The sequence below is a fragment of the Schistocerca serialis genome, chromosome 1 (assembly GCF_023864345.2).
Source record: "Schistocerca serialis cubense isolate TAMUIC-IGC-003099 chromosome 1, iqSchSeri2.2, whole genome shotgun sequence".
Taxonomy (NCBI): Eukaryota; Metazoa; Arthropoda; class Insecta; order Orthoptera; family Acrididae; genus Schistocerca; species Schistocerca serialis.
Genome location: NC_064638.1, coordinates 486,609,745 through 486,627,730, shown reverse-complemented (window position 1 = coordinate 486,627,730; position 17,986 = coordinate 486,609,745). Strand labels below are relative to the sequence as shown.

At 38.2% G+C, this 17,986-nt stretch overlaps 1 protein-coding gene across 1 annotated transcript in view; it reads left to right on the top strand.

The window, feature by feature from the left end:
• Positions 1-17,986, top strand: part of LOC126473793 (pre-mRNA-processing-splicing factor 8) — a 103,168-nt gene that overhangs the window by 34,755 nt on the left and 50,427 nt on the right. The window contains exons 14-16 of the mRNA XM_050101071.1: positions 4,029-4,145; positions 7,377-7,583; positions 7,661-7,824. Of these exons, the coding sequence (XP_049957028.1) occupies positions 4,029-4,145; positions 7,377-7,583; positions 7,661-7,824 (488 nt within the window). The remainder of the gene's footprint in view (positions 1-4,028; positions 4,146-7,376; positions 7,584-7,660; positions 7,825-17,986) is intronic.

Here is a 17,986-nt window from a genome sequence, read left to right as displayed (position 1 = left end):
CACAGGAAAGGAATTCGTGGTGGGCTGCATCAAACCAGTCAGATGACTGATGACCAAAAAAAATTAAAAGAATGTGTTCAAGTCTGGAGAATGTGGTGGTCAATCGAGGCCCATGCCAGTGGCCTCTGGGTACCCCAGAGCCAAAATGTGATCCCCAAAGTGCACCTCCAGGACATCAAACACTCTCCTACTTCGATGTAGTCAAGCTCTATCTTGCAGGAACCCATATTGTTGAAATCAGGGTCACTTCGAATAATGGAGATGAAATCATGTTCCAAAATAAACTGTTTGGTAGTCACCGTGACATCAAGGGGTATAGCACCAATTCTTCCGTGACTGGAAGTTGCACACCACACAGTCACCCATTGAGAGTGAAGAGACTTCTCAATCGCAAAATGTGGATTCTCAGTCCTCCAAATGCATCAACTTTGCTTATTGGTGAACCCATCCAAATGAAAGTGGGCTTTGTCGCTAAACCAAACCATGAATGCGCATACTAATTCCCTTCATGCCCCGCGGCCAACTGTGCGGTTTGAACAGTCTAGTGCAAACCATTCAGAAACTATGACAATTTTATTTCATATAGTTCAATAATAGTCACCCTGTACTTTAATTTCAATTGCTACTTGTCACCAGGAGATTAGAGTTGGACGATTTTACTACAAGAGTGTGTTATTCATCTGCTCAGAATAATGCTGCTGAGAAACCATGGCGAGAATTGGTCATAAATTTCTTAATAAAACAGTGATAATAGTAAGAGATACAGTTTAGTAACAGTAGATTCTCAAGCACATGCTTATACTTAGCTCCCGGGGACAAAGTTTTATCATTACATTGTACTAAACATTTTGTAAGAACTGTCCTTAGTAGTTAGAAAGTGCGCTCTCGACGGCAACATCTCAGATCTCCCGACAACAGACAGCACTTAATTTTAGAGTATTTAAATATAAGGGCAATGATGAGAGAACACATGTGTTTGGTGTTGAAAGATTTGTTGAAAAATGTCAAATATTTTTCCTCATCAAATGTGACAAAAAATGGGAAATTTGAAAATAAATATTTATCTTACAAGGCCGTTCCTTTAAGCATGATTCAGATGGTTGGATTTAATGCCTCTGAATCACTTTTAACTCTCCTAGGAGTCATATTGTTAGATAAATGAGGCTCTTTCATGGCTTACAAATATAGTTCAAAAAACAGGGCAGTTGTCATAATGCAGAAATGAGTGATTTCTCTTATGACAAATAAGGGTATAAACATTGGCTTTCGAGCCATGGATGGAAGCATTTCTGAAATGGTTATATTTGTGACTTTTTTTGTGTGCTGCCATGGGTAAAGTATAATCTGCATAACAAAATGACACTAGCCAAAACTGGTGCTGAGACAACTGTGGTGTCTCATGGGCCATAGATGATCAGTGGACTGCAACTGTGAAGATGTGTACAAGTGGATAGATATGTGACTATTCAGCATATGACTGCCCAGATGAACGAAGGGGCTACCAACAGTGTCTCCTCAATGAATGTGCTGCTTTTGGATCTTCACAGCAAGCTCCTGGCTCATCCACCCATGCTTGACTGCTGTTCATCGGCGACAAAGGCTGGAATTTGCTTGCCAACACAACAACTGGATATCCATAGGTTGAATTTCCAGATGAATCATGTGTTATGCTCCTTCAGTCAGGTGGCCGTTGATGTGTATGTCGTTCAACATTCTAGGTGCTACAGTCGATCAACACAAGTATGCATGTATCCTTGGGGACTGTGTCCTCCTGTATGTGCAGTTTGTTTTTCCTTGATATGATTTACCAGCAGGACAATGCAACACGTCACAAAGCTTGAAGCATATATGCCTGGTCTGAGTAGCATAAGTTTACTTTACTTCCCTGTCCACCAAACTCCCTGGATTTAAACCCAATCAAGAAACTGTGGGACAACCTTGATCTGGCTGGTTGCGTCATTGATCCTAAACTGAGGAACCTAGTGCAACAGGTCGTAGCACTGGGGTCAGCATGACTCCACATCCCTGTTGGTACTTTCCAGACCCTCATTGACACTCTTCCTGCATGTCTCACAACAGTCTGCACTGTTATTCAGGCTTTTCACAGGGGTTACATTAAGGGGGGTAGGACGTCAAACGGGCCGACTTGTAGCAGGAGAATTACCACAGGACATTTTAATTTCTACTGTCTATACTTTTACAAATAAATTCATAACACTTTGTCACCATGACCAAGAAGGATTGAGGACTCACACTTATCGCATTGGAAGTTCAAAAATGTAGCAAAATACCTTTTTTACATGTGAAATTTCATCATTTTTTCACTTACTACTGGCTGCATTTATTGTTATAGGTACACTTTTCTTCCTAAGTAAGAGAGATTCTTTGATGAATTTTTCATAGCATACAAACAGTAGTTACAGGTGTATAAAACTCTAGAATTTTCCAAATCTATTAAAAAACTGTGGAAAAAAATTGATATAATTAACTATAAAACGTGAATATTTTCTAAACATTAAGTTTAAAATGTAACTGTTCATTCATTTTTTCATAAATTAAATAACTTCTGGAGTTTCATACACCTGTAACTATAGTTTGTATGCTGTGCAAAAGTCATCGAAGAATTTATCGTACTTAGGAAGAAAAGTGTACCTATAGCAACAAATGCAGCCAGTAGTAAGTGAAAAAATGATGAAATTTCACATGTTAAAAAAAAAAAGTGTTTTGTTACATTTTTGAGCTTCCACTGCTATGAGTATGAATCCTGGTCATGTTGTTAAAGTTTTATGAATTTATTTGGAAAAATATAGACAGTGGAAATTAAAATGTCCTGTGGTGCCTCTCCTGTTCCAAGCTGGCCTGTTTGACATCCTACCCCCCTTAATATGACTGGGCAATGTAATAAACCTCAAGTGGCAGGTATAAGAGAAAAGCTGGAATATTTTACAAAATGGTATATTTTCTATGTATTTCTTAGAACATGGGTTTGCACTATTTTTAGAATGTACGAAGCAGTTGCCCTTTATTAATTACGAATGTCTAAAAATACTATTTTTAATACGATAGAGTTGTAGTGTCGTTTGATCCAGATCCTTCAAATTTCTCATTCTTGCTGCTCTTTGGAATACAATGAATTGACAGTTGTCTTTTCATTTTGAAACATTGAACTGTTGCGGAATCAAAATAAAAGATTCAAATATTAATTCTGATATGGCTGTAACTGCAGTGTTAAGGTGGATGGCATATTCTATGTCACTGAAACAAATTATTTTGTTCCTTGAAAGTTACAAAAATGGTATTAATATCAGAGAATGAGTGTTAAAAATATTTGGTTGAGGCTAATCCAGGTTAGTGAATTGGAAATTAAACGATTTCCTTCGTATTTCAAGATATGTATTTATATTTAAATAACTATTGCATGCTTACATATATCAGCAAATTCTTATTGCTGCTGTATTTTATATTAGATTTTGAAATTTGTATTACACTTGTCACTTGTATAGTTATTTTTATTTATTTATTAATTTTTTTTTTTTTTTTTTTTTTTTTTTTTTTTTTTTTTTTTTTTTTTTTTGCCTTGATCGGCACCAGTAAATTGTATCAAGTTAAATGTAAACATCACAAGCTGTACCTATAACTTTGACATGTAATCTATGGTTATTTATCATTGAAGATAAATGTGGCTCTAGTGTATGACACATTGTCAAGTTATGTTCCAAACTTGACAGTGCAGAGCTGTATACCGGGGCTACATATGTGCACGGTGATAAACAACCGTGAACTCTAGTTTAAAATTTTATACATACGATATTCACTACTGAAAAAAAATTCAAAAATTCTGCCAGATGATAACCTCTAGGTTGGAACAAGTTGAAAAGTAATAAAACTAAGAAATTAATGGCTTGTGGTTTTGCTTTTTAAAAATCCAACAGAATTTCTTTTATGAAAGCTGGTAGCTGTGCAGCACAATTTTAAGGTTATTTGAATGCAATGTTATAACTGTTAATGGCTTTTTTTACTTCACTCAGGTGATGCACGACATTGTTGATATGATGCCTGAAGGAATTAAGCAGAATAAAGCCAGAACCATACTTCAGCATCTGTCAGAAGCATGGAGATGTTGGAAGGCCAATATACCATGGAAGGTCAGTTAATACGACAAACTTAATATGCCATTATTCAGAATGAATGACATAGTCAGTTTTGGGGAAGGGTTCCTTGCAAAGAATTTTGTAATGAAAGCAGTTTGTGATGCTCCATCTAGAACCTCTCTGCTCAACTGGACATTCTGATTATAGCATCACACTATATTTCTCTCGTGAGATGTTTGTTTGTCAACACTCACAGTTCTAAAATTAACATTCATAAATAAAAGACTAGAAAGAGAAATGTCTTAACAGTTCAAGGTGTTTATAAATGAATATCGGGGTTTTAACGCTTTATAATATTTATTATATTAAACTTACAGCTATAAATGATATGTCAAATGAAAGAGCAACTCACAGTTTTACCAAGAACCATATAAATGTTCAATGTGAGCACCATTTGTCACACGGCACACATCAAGTCTACAGCAGAGTTCTTCCCAAACGTTGATAAGTGACTGTAGCAACAGCTGCTTCAATCCGGTTTCTTAATTCAGGGAGGTCTGCTGGTAACGGAGGCATGTACACACGATCTTGATGAAGCCCCAAAGGAAAAAATCGCAAGGTGTTAGGTTGGCTGAACGTGGAGGCCGTGCAAAGCAAGCCCTGTCATTGGACCTCTTGCGCCCTATCCAGCACTTGGGCACAGTGAAGTTCAACCAATGTCTAGTGGATTGCAGCGGAAGCATTGCGCGCTGCGCATACACACTGGTGCCATACACAACTGTTTGAGTTGCTCTTTCATGTGACATATCATTTATAACTGTAAGTTTAATGTAATAAATATTATAAAGCATTAAAACCCCGATATTCATTTATAAACACCCTGTATTTGTCACATAGTCTTGTTGTAATGCAGAAAAGACTGACACATCCAGCCATGAAAATGCAGTTGAACATTAACAACAGTAGGTTGTAGTGCAAGATCCACTATGAGTCACAGTTGAAGTTGATTTATTTGAGACATGACCGTTTTCAGGCTGGAGCCCATCTTCGGGCAATTATACATTCATTTACCTGTTTCCATATTCAGTGTTAGAGTTCAACGTGTAGTAAAAGCCAGATTACAGGTTGTTTATGAAATACACACAACTGAAAGAACAAAAAGTGTCGAAATAATTTGTTGAAAATGTTAGCATACTTGTATATAAGTGGAGTATCCAAATTGTAGTTACACATTCGTCACATTTTTTACTATATTCCTTTTTATGAATGTTATTGTTAGAAGTGAAATATTAGTGTGGCAGTTCTAGCAGTTCAGTGAGGGAATGTATCCCATCCTTGGATATTTTTTTTATGCTATAATGGAGTGTTTTTAATTATCTGAATTTTGTCATGAATAAGTTTGTTGGTGTAGAAGTTTATTATGTCCATGGAAGCAAATTTTGCACTATCTGGTAATGGTATGTCTTTGATATCATCTATAAAATCATAGCTATCTACATTTCATAAGTATAAAAAAATACTGTAAATGTCTTTAAGCTTCCCAGCAACAAAATACGCAGGACTATTTATTGAGTTAATCATATGATGTAGAGGACAAACTGGTTTATGGATTTTTGGCTGCAAACATGCATTTAGTGCAGCTGGGTTCATGACAAGGTGTTGTAGGACATTGAAGTCAGATGACAGGAAATCATAAAATTTCACTAGTTTCCTTAGCTGGGCTTGAAATTTGGGTATGGATTTAATCTGTTTTTCATGTGTATTGTTTATGTAAAAATTCCAGTTTTGCTGATATATTAAATGTAAATAACTGCTGAGTTCCCTTCATCAGCTTTCATTGCCAGAGCTTTATTTGGGGATAGTTTTCTATTAATATTTCTGAGCAGTTTGGAGTCAGTTTTTTCACAGTTACGTTTTTTTGTTTTGTAGATTTTTGTGTGTGATATTCTTAATTTTAAGACAATACTAATCTGCTCGTACTGTTCATTTTAGCTGAGCCACGTGCCACTTTAGAGCAGACAGTTAAATTCTTGATACTGTTATTATTGAGCAGCAGTAGTGGAATATTTTGTTTGAGACCTTTCTCAAGTAACTCAGGTTTATCTTTCTTAAATGTGATGTTGGCGGAGTTTTATCACCCTTTCATAAAAAATTTGTTCTGGTTGTTGTCTTTCATCAGAATTGAAAGCAAGTAATTTCTGATTATGTCTAGTTAGCACAAGTAATGGTTCTTTGCTCACCTGCTTGCTAATTTTATCTAGAGTAGACATGAATTGTGTGTGTGTCAAGGAAATGTGAAATGCAGCTTGAATATTTGCTTGGTAAAGGAAACTGATTTTGTGTAATGAGATTTTAGTCAGATAATTTCACATATTGTATTAAATGAAAAGCACCAGTTTGCTTTTGTTCTACAATATTACTTTCATTGTTAACCGGTTTTCGGCTTAAAAGGCCATCTTCAGACATTCACACTTTGTCTTTGCAATTTTGGCTGAGTGAGTGTGGTTCCTAACATTAATTTTAATGTAATTAAGTATTACTTTAGACAAAAGATACTTTTTGCCAAATTTGATTGTTTGAATGGTTATAATCATCTTGATTTTAATGTTCTGAAAACAGTGACAGTTCATAATGCCTGGCTAGGCAACATTAAGTGAATTTGATCCATAATGGATGTTGTTGAACTTCATGATTGTTCCTGTATAGGGTGTAGAATAATTGAAGGTGATTTATTTAAGAGACAAATGATGTCAGGCTTGTGCTCATCTTCAGATGATTACACATTCATTTTCAAGTTTTCACATTCATTACATGATATTGACTAAATAGACACAAGTGAAAGAATTTGAACCACTTGAAGATTGGCACAAGCTTGAAATGAGTGTGTCTTAAATAAATTGCATTCAGTTGTGATGAATAGGAGATTGTATTCTACACCCTATAAAGAAACAGGGTTAAGGATAAAATTCACTTAAACAACAGTGTTTCTTATTCTTTATTACACTCATGTGTATAGTAATCGTTCTGGTATATTTTAAATTTGAAAAGTTTACTATAATTGTAAAACTGACTTACTCCACATCAGAAGGACCTTGTCACAGTTATAATACATGGAACATGCAAATAACTGAATAGAAAAGTTTCAATTTACTTTCTTGATGCTGGCTAAAATATTTGTAAAAATGTTGTTATTAATTGTTTGTTTTCATATATCTTTCAAAATAACAAGTGCTGAGATCAACAGACTGTTAAATTATTTATAAAATATGATATTTTTTCTTCTAGGTTCCTGGGCTTCCTACACCAATTGAGAATATGATTTTACGTTATGTAAAAATGAAAGCTGACTGGTGGACTAATACTGCACATTACAATAGAGAACGTATTAGGCGTGGAGCTACAGTTGATAAAACAGTTTGTAAAAAGAATCTTGGTAGACTTACAAGACTTTACTTAAAAGCTGAACAAGAAAGACAACACAACTACCTGAAGGTGAATGCATTTTCCACTTTCCTTATTATAATTCCAAGATTTTATAACACTTTTTAATTCACTTAATTACATTTTAGGATGGGCCATATATCTCTCCTGAGGAAGCTGTTGCTATATACACAACAACAGTGCATTGGTTAGAGTCCCGAAGATTTGCACCAATTCCATTTCCACCATTGTCATACAAACACGATACAAAGCTGCTGATATTGTCTCTTGAAAGGTTGAAGGAAGCTTACAGGTAATTCATAACTTTTTATAGAATTGTCTAAATACACGTTCAATAGTCAAAATTGTCAGTGTTAGTACTATAATTGTATGTTTTAACAAACTTCCTGCAAGCAGGAAAGCTAGAGAATCCAAAACAGAGATGAAAAGGAACAGATTAGATGCCCTTAGTTTGTGTGAAATGAGATGGGGAGAGAATGGGGAGAGAAAGTGGAGATTATAAACTCTTTTACTCGGGGAAATCGAGTGGTGAAAACGGAGTAGGAATATTGATGGGGCAAAAGTTGAAAAATAAGGTAATGAAGGTACAATACATTGATGGAAGACTGTTGATGATACGACTGAAGGGTAGTTCAAAAGATTTGGTGTTAATACAGGTATATATGCCAACCAGCCAGCATAGAGATGGGGAAGTCGAAGAATATTATGAGAAAATACAAGAACTCATCAAGAAAGAAAATATAAATGCCCGCATTATCATCATGGGGGACTGGAATGCAGTGGTCGGTGAAGGAAGAGATGAAAATGCAGTAGGAAAATTTGGATTAGGAATAAGAAATGAGAGAGGTGAACGACTAATTAGTGTCTGTAGAGAAAATTCATTGGCAGTGGGTAACACATTATTTGAACACCACAAAAGGAGATGTTACACATGGATATCAAATTTGAATAGGGAAAGATATCAGTTGGACTACATCCGGATACAAAAAAGATTTAGGAACTGTTTGAAGAATGCTAAAGCTTATCCAAGAGCGGATATAAATTCAGACCACAACCTAGTAATGGGAGAAATACAAGTGAAGTTGAAAAAAATCTGGAGAGGTAAAGCAAAGGAAAGACTAAACATAGAAAGACTTAAAGAGGTAGGAAAGATATCAAATTTGGAGAACAGATTTATGGAAAAATGGCAGAGAGATAGTGTTGATGAAAGTGTTAATGAAAAGTGGATAAAAATGAAGGAAGGGCTCATGGACTCTGCCAAAGAAGTACTAGGAATTAGAGTATCCCAAAGCACTAGGAAAGAATGGATAACAGACAACGTGTTGAAAAAGATGGAAGAGCGGAGAAAGTGGAAAAGTGTAGAAAATGAAGAAGGCAAAAAGACGTACAAGAAACTGAATAATGAATTAAGAAGAGAAGCTGATGAAGCAAGGGAAAAATTGATGAAACAGAAATGCGACAAAATAGAGAAAATGGAGAAAGAGGGAAAGAATGAAATGATGTATAGACTGGCTAGTGAGATAGTTTTTGAATGTAAAAGAAAGAGCAATAGCATGGAAATAGAAAGAACGGATGGTACTCTAGCAGAAGAACCACATGAGTTTTTGAACAGATAGCAAGAATATATTGAATGTCTGTATAAGGCGGATGAAATGCAAAGCGAAATTAAGGTTGAAGAGGAGCAATATGTGCCGGAAGATGGAAAGGAATTCACAATCTTGGAAGCAGAAGCAGAAAAGGTGCTGAAGGAGATGAAGAATAAGAAGGCATGTGGAATTGATGATTTACCATCAGAACTGTTGAAGAGTCCGGGAAACGAGGCAAGAAAAGAAATAGTCTACCTCTGTAATGAGATATATGACAAAGGGGAATGGCCTGAGGACTTCCTTGCAACAGTTATGATACCAATAAAGAAAAAGAGAAACACTAAAAAATGTGAAGAGCATTGGACCATCAATCGTATTTCTCATGCAACTGATGTCTTGCTGAGAGTGTTGAATATAAGGCTATATGGCAAGCTGGATAGAGGCATTGCAAAGGAGCAGTTCGGATTTAGGAGAGGAAAAGGAACAGGAGATGCTATTGGCCTGTTAAGAACTAGAGGGGAAAGATATATGGGAAAAGGTAGAGAAATCTTTGTTGTTTTTATAGATTTAGAAAAGGCTTTTGACAGAGTTCAGTGGAACAAGCTGATGGATATTTTGAAGATGAAAGGAGTAGATTGGAAAGAGAGACGACTGGTACAGAATCTATATTTACATCAGAAAGTAAGGATAAGGATTGGAAATGAAATGTCAGAAGGACGTAGCATTCGACAAGGTTGTTGCCTTTCCCCACTGTTGTTTAACGCATACCTTGGAGAAATTATTGCAAAAGGCTTACATGGGAAAAGAGGAACATGTATTGGTGGAAAGGGAATAGAATTTATAAGATTTGCTGATGACATGGTATTAGTGGCAGAAAGTGAGTGGATAGTGAATAACAGGCTGAAAGATCTGAATTAAGCTTGTGTGGAATATGGGATGCAAATAAACACAGTGAAAACAAACAGTACGGTCATCAGTACAAGACACAGACTGTCCAATATTAAAATAAGACAATCTACCATTAGCCAAGTAAGTGCATTTTAATATCTTGGAAGCACAATAACTGAAGACTTGAGATGTCACCAGGAAGTGAAAACTCGAATTGCCATAACGAAGGAGGCATTCAACAGAGAGAGGAGACTCTTATGTGGCAATTTAGATAAAGGTCTAAGGAAAAGGCTTGGCAAAAGTTTTGTCTGTAGTGTGGCACTATATGAGGCAGAAACATGGATGCTAAGACGAGAGGATGAAAAAAAGGTTAGAATCGTTGGAGATCTGGATGTGGAGGAGAATGGAAAGATTGAGTAATGAAAGATTATTGGAAAGGGTTGGTGAGAGAAGATGTCTGCTGAAGGTTGTAAGACAAAGGAAAAAGAACTGGTTGGGACATTATTGAGAAGGGAGTGCTTGCTAGCAGATGCTTTGGAAGGATTGGTTTGTGGGAGAAGACTGAGAGGAAGGAGATAAAAGATGATAGACGACATAAAGGGAAGAGGAAATTATGCAGACCTGAAGAGGATGGCAGAAGACCGCACAGCCTGGAGAACTACCGTGTGAAAACCTGCCTTTTGGCAGAACACTGATGATGTTTAACAAACTGTGCAGGTCTGCAGTGTGATGGTAAGGAAACTTAATGAATTGCTCTCAGTGAAATCTTCTTTAATGTAACTTGTTTTCTGAATAAGTTTTAAATGTGTTCCGTTAACAATCACGAGAATTGATTTACGTCATGAAATTCAGATTGTTGACCTAGTTCCTTATAGACGTGTTCACGTGTTTCATTGATGCCCAAGATGTTAATACCACATAGTAAATTGATGCTCCAAAATTTGTGTAAACTTGTGCACTAAAAATTCCAGAAACATGCCCCAAATTAAGAAAATATGTAATGCAAAATGAGGAATATACATTCAAAAGACATAAACAGGCACTTAAAGGAACAAACCAGGACCAAGTAGAAATTTCTTACAGATTCAACTTTGTTAGCCGTTTCAATCATAAAAGGTACTAGTTTCATCTTGCTAAAGGCTATTTGTTGTATGTGTTGCCATACATTAGTAAATATTTTTCCAAAATCTCTTAAATAAATGTCTTTCTCTTGATTTGAAAGACATTTGAAATCATCGCTTGTTTGTATCAAACAATGGAAGCTCCAAGTAGGAATATCAACATTGTAGGAAAAGACAGAGTGCTACTTACCATAAAGAAGAGACGCTGTTATGTCATTGCATAACATAGTCATTGCACAAAGACGTTGTCTGGAACACCCAAGTTAAAGACCATTTTGCGAGAGAAATATTCATACTCTTCAATAGTATGACTGGATCTCAGATGATTTGCTTTTTGTGTTACAACCATACTCTGAAGAATAACTTCTTCCTGAATTAAGGCCGCAAAAATTCTTTTGGTGTGAAATAATGAAAAGTAGTTTATTTTCTGTACTTTACAAATTTGTAATATTGTATTAAGAATACAGAAAATTCCTTTTGATATACACTGATGGGGGGAAAAAACAACCAGAACACTGAGCAAGAGTTGTGTGACATATATTGTGGATGACTGTTTACTCTTTCAGAATACATTTTGGTAAAATTTCAGATGTTTTGAGTTGTTTAGGCACTTATGCACGTGCATTTTTTAACAAATTTTCATGTAGCATAGAATTACTTTAATAATTGTTTTTCGGTTAAGTATTGCCATGTGATGCTTTTTCTTTCCAATGTATAATTTTAATTTATTTTATAGGGTGTAATATGCTTATCACTGAGTGGCGGGATTTTCTTGAGATTGTTGGCTGTTGGTTGGTTGTGACAATAGTCACCTCAGTTTGTATGGCAATTGCAGCAGGATACTGCAGTCAGAATGTTGAGTCACTTGTATGCTCAGCATGAAACAAAAGTAAAAAGACATTAATTAAGCCTATGTTTTACATATTATTTTAACACACAAATGCAAGTATTTGAATATCCTTTAAATAATTTTTAATACTTAAGATGATGCTGAAGATTAGATGGGTAGATCACATAACTAATGAGGAAGTATGGAATAAGATTGGGGAGAAGAGAAGTTTGTGGCACAACTTGACTAGAAGAAGGGATTGGTTGGTAGGACATGTTCTGAGGCATCAAGGGATCACCAGTTTAGTATTGGAGGGCAGCGTGGAGGGTAAAAATCGTAGAGGGAGACCAAGAGATGAGTACACTAAGCAGATTCAGAAGGATGTAGGCTGCAGTAGGTACTGGGAGATGAAGGAGCTTACACAGGATAGAGTAGCATGGAGAGCTGCATCAAACCAGTCTCAGGACTGAAGACCACAACAACAACAACAATTTTTAATACATATTAAATTACTACTAAATCTTCTCACTCGTGACCCACCTCTGTGGAAATTATAGCAGTGTAAGAACTCCAGTATCTTGTCACTGTGCAACATGTGCTAAGTCTTTCGCAAGTTGAGGCAAAATGAGGACACATCCCAGGCAAAAAATGTACAACGTTTTTATTGAAAAAGACATAAATAAAAAAGCTTCTCCTTTGGAGACAAGTTAATCACCACAATTTTGTGATTAGTGCTGTAATTTATAAAAGTCCAGCTTATGTTGAAGACCTTAATGATGAAACAGTCAAAATTAATGTTCACGCAGAAGTAGAACAAAATAATGTAGTTGTAGTGCCGCTACCCAGTCTTTGGACATTAACAGCCATGGGCCAGTAGCCGCTAGTATTGCGACATGTTGGACCCAATAACAGACATAGCAATTTATTGCGGAGCAAGGATAACAGAGCGTAGCAGTAAACAGCAGCGCACAGTGGTAACCGTGCAGCAAGTGGGGCGATTTCACCACACCAAGCCAAGTCTCATGTTGTGGCTACGTGACTAGGCATCAGGCTTTAGCGAAGCAAGTGGGCACCGGAGGATATAAATGAGTGGATTTTAAGGCAGGGATGACTTCTCATTGCTGGAAATGAGTAGTGTCAGGACACCAGAGCTACACCAGACAGCAGGATGACTGTGATCACCCAGCAGTAGCTGTGGGCTTGAAACTGGCCCTAAGTTCTTCAAGGGAATTGGTGCCACTGCTCTGCTGGCCTGCTGTCTGTGCCTGCTACCATCAGTGCTGAGTTCCTGGTGGGACAAGACGCCACAGCGCCAGCTGTCCTCTGACCCCTATCTGAGGGCAGTAGGTGGAACCCAGCACACATCAGACTCCACACGCCAATACCGTGGCCTCGTGCATAGTCGAGGAACCATTCTCTGAGTGGAATGCTGTCCCAGAACAGCACATAGCTCTGCTGATGTTAGGGGCTGTGGCATCCAAAGGCTGCTGGCCTCAGAAATACTGGGCACCAGCTCAACTGCTGCAAGTGTAAGCTGGTGCCTGTTTATCAGCACCAGCCGGGAACATAGGGGAAAAGCATGGCTGCCTCACTACCTCATGTATTGAAGTGACTCAAAGTGATTTGTAACTGTTAACAGCATTTCACCAGAGCCTACTGGCTTGCCGCCACAGCTCACTCATTTCTCAACAAACGCAGCATGCTATATACTGAAGGTCTGTGGGCGATAGCAAGTTTTTGACATCTCTGATGCAGAGGCCAAGTCCTAGCAATAGTGAAGGCAGGAACTGGCGACTCTTCAGTCAGTGGTGGTGTGGCATTGTACTTAATGAAGGTTTCGATTGAGGCTCTGATTGTGGAACTGCAGGTGTAGTAGGCGCCTGGCCCAGAACTTTTCTGAATGTGCCTTGGAGCAGCTTTGTGATGCACTAAATGCCCAGGCCGGGTAGAGATACTAAAGGAACTATTTGCAATTGCATGGCCTGTGGAGGCAAACAGTTCTATGAAGTCAGTGACTTATGGCTGGCACTCACAATGCTACCTGCTGGCCTAAGTAATGTGCATGGTTGAACTCTGTTGTCTGCAGATGTAACCCTTGAAGGTTGGACCTCTTGCTATACCAATACTGTGAGAAGGGTTGCCAGTTTGTAGGGCATACAGTCCCTACACAGCATCCCTCCTCCCATCAAAGGATGAGGTAGTATAGTACTTGTTGATATTTGAGAACCCTGAACCTTCTTCGTTGGCTGCCTTTGGAAGAGGTGACCCCAGCTGGCTGAGGCATCTGGCCAAACAAAGTATCTGTGAACGGGTGCTGCCTGTTTGCTTTGGCAGGTTTAGCAAGGCACCGCCATGTTGGCAATATTTGCATTGATGATGACTTGCCAATACATGAGTTGACGTGTCAGCCTCTTCGTGAGCACAACTCCCCAGTGGCACTAATGTAGGAGGGTCAGAATGTGGTGCCACAAGGCCCATGGGATCACGATATGGGTGCAACGGTTTTCTCCTTACAAATTTTGACAGATGCATGCCATGAAGACAGTGTAACAATACTGAATGCGAGTTGTGAATTGTCCTCTCACTTCCATAGTATCATTCTGGAGAATTCTTGTAGCTGAGTGAGTCTGAATGATGATAAGTCTCCGAAATTACTATAGGCTTGGAAGAACTCATATTGGTCTGGAAATCCACTGGTATGGAGTTGACAGTAAGGGTAAAAAGTTGACCACATATGGGAAACATAGTGTGAACATGTAAAATGTTCTGGCCACAGGCATCGCGCACATCCTCAACTCCCTAGAAGGAGGGTCGATGCAGGCCTAATCTACATTCATTTTGAGGGAAGATTGGCAAACTTCCGCATTGTGTCCTGTCTTGCTGCAGGAAGAATATTTAACGTGGCGACAACAACACTGTTGCTGTGAGTGGATGATAAAACAGCTGCTGCATGAGATTAACTGCTGCAGGTGGCGCACAGAGGGCTTGCCAGCCACAGAAAGCAGAATGTAGTGCAGACAACAGTTGTGTTTGTGGTGAACGAGTAGGGCAGGCTGCAAGGGTTGTGTAATGATGCCTGTTCGAAATACCTAGTCATGGGGAGGTAGCACTCTAATGCATGGTCCTTTTATTTCAGATCAGTATGAAGTCCTTAGTCTGGTGAAAGTACAAGAATCATGTCTCGTGACAAGGGAAGTTGTGGAGGACTGTTTATGTTGAGATTAATACAATGGAACATTGCAATTCTTGACTGTTCACTGAAACACTACAGTTTGGCTATTCATACTCTGTAAGTGTGTCCTCTAAGCTTGTGCCAAATAAGTAATTTATGGCAGGTCACTGCAATTTGTACTTGTGAGTCAAAATATGCTAGTAAACAAGTCTTTAAGCGATCGTATGTGAGGGCATTATGCTCCACTTCAGGATTAAGCTGCTGTAGTAAATGGTAAAATTTCAAGCCTTCATACGCAAGGAAGAACACTTGCTGCTGCATATCATTTGTTGGCTGGGAAGTGTTGTCCCAGTTTGGCCATGTAGTTCACCCAGGGCTTGGTCTTCCAGTCAAACGCATGCCTAAATCCTTTAACCTGTGAGTTGATGTGGGACAGCCGGTTCGACAGCTCCAGGTTGGATATGGTGATTGCCCCCATCTTGTCTGCTATTGCGTGCATGGCATGTCCTATTCTCTGGAGTAGCAGCAACACTTGGGCAGTAAGACCGAAGGGCTGGGTATGGTGAAGCAAAAACTCACTTTCAAGTTTTTCACAACATAGGAGTCACACACACCAGACACTGTCTACTTGGAGCATAAAATGCACGAAAGTTTTGGTTCATAGAAAAGTTTCTTGTCACCACTTGCTAAGGCTTGTGGTGGTTGAGACACAATGAGAACACAGCCAAGGTAAACAATGTATAACAGTTTTATTGAAAAGTACAAATACCAAAAGCCTCCTATTTTGGAGAAAAGTTAACCATTACAAATTTGTGATTAGCACTGAATTTTTAAGTCCAATGTAGGTTGAGGGTCGTACTTCTGAAACAGTCAAAGTTAATGTTCACTTGGAAGGAGAACAAAAAAGCGTAGTGAAGGTGATGGGTAGTACCATGCTCCTAGACATCTTCAATTTGGAGGCCAGTTCCCAGTGATAGTGAAAGCAAGTGCTGAGGGTTCTGATGATCAGCAGTGTTGATGTGCCACAGCATCATATGAAGTAAAGGTTCTGATTGAGACTCAGCTTATGAAACATCAGAGGCAGTTGGCACCTGACCCATAGCTTGATAGAATGTTCCTCAGAGTGGCTTTGTGCCTTAATACCCAGGCCATGTAGAGGTACTAGAGGAATTTTTGGTGATCATGTGACCCGTGGCGGCAGACAGGTCTGCGAGACCATTGACCTTTAGCAGCAATTGCACTCCTGCCTGCTGGCCTAGGCAGATTGCGTGATTGAGCTCTGTCATCTGCCAGTGTAACCTCTTCAAGATTAGGTTACTTGGGATATCATTGGTGTGGGAAAGGTTGCCAGTCCGCAGGGTGTACAGCCCATTCATAGCAACTCAGTTTATTTTTGAATTTTCAGAATGACGTTTTGGGGCCTGTGCGTAAATCTTAAAAACCTGTAATGTTTATGTGTTTGTTATATTCCGAATTTCTATGTGAATGTATTGGTCCCTTTTGTCAACTTTGTGTTGTATGTGGACATAGAAGAGTCACATTTTACACCTACTAAAGTTAATAAAAGTTGCTGCACAGGGATAACATTGTGGGTCTTGCATTGAGCACAGAGCATATACTAGCACTATTTTGCTTCATTGAACAACACCAAAATACATTAAACAATTATGAGAAAAATAGCAAACCAGTAGTATTTTGTAGTGTTTCATCAGAGAAGGAAGAATCTTTGTTAATTGAAGAATTTAAGGGTTTATTTGTATTTGATTGCCATGCAGTTCCTCTTGTTTGACCCAACTCAATCAAAAGTTGTTCGCTTGCCTGTCTCATGATGCGGGTGAATATACAGGAGGGACATGGCACACTTCATTGTATTGTGACTGTATACTCACGTCCAGAAGCAGTTTGTTATACAATCTGATGCGTGTGAACAAATTTCAGTGTGAGTACTTTTCATTCTCATCAGCAAACGAGTTGGAGCCTGTTTTTCTGTGCAAGTTGAAATAGAACTGTTCTCTTGACCTGCAGAGGCATCTGCCTTCCAATTGAGAATTTATGGGACAAGGTGAAGAAAATATTCAGACGTGACTGGCTACACGATTCCTTGTAGGTATCTTATATTATACACATAACAACTTCTTACCCACCTGAATAACCACATGCTTTAGCACTCCCAGGATTTGAGCAGGTGTATTGGCCCCAATTTGAATCCAACCGGCCTATTGACAAGGGTATTGTGCTGGCCAGACTGGATATAGTTTTAAGCAGTTTCCTACATCTGACTAAGTGAATACTGGACCGTTACTGACACTCGTCCTCAGTTACATGATTTGCAAACATTTAAAAAATGTTCATACACTTTCACATAGATAACACTACACACAGACAGTTGGGATATACAAATTCTGTCACCGGGAAGAGCATGCGGTCTCTCTCTAAAATTAACAAAGCCATGCTAATCTCCTGTAGATATGGAATAAAGGCAAAAGAAGGTGAATGTAACAACCTCTTGTGAGAAGTGGAGAAACCAATAGTTTCCTCACAAAAAAATTAGTACACTATTATGATTATGATCATGATCTGTAAGTACTCTCATCCATTACTCTAAGGAGACATGAATTTTGTGCGTGTGAATAAAGTGATGCAGTACAGGAAACACTCAATCACTGAAAATACAGCAATTTCTCATATTTTTCTATTCATTTATTATTAACAGCAACATTATATATGATATAGACAAAGACCTGCAACATACACACTACTTTTGATATAGTGATTTCTTTATTCATTTTTATTTACACTCTAGTTGACGAAAAGCTGATAACTGCAACACATCCACATGTCACATAACAGTAAATCAT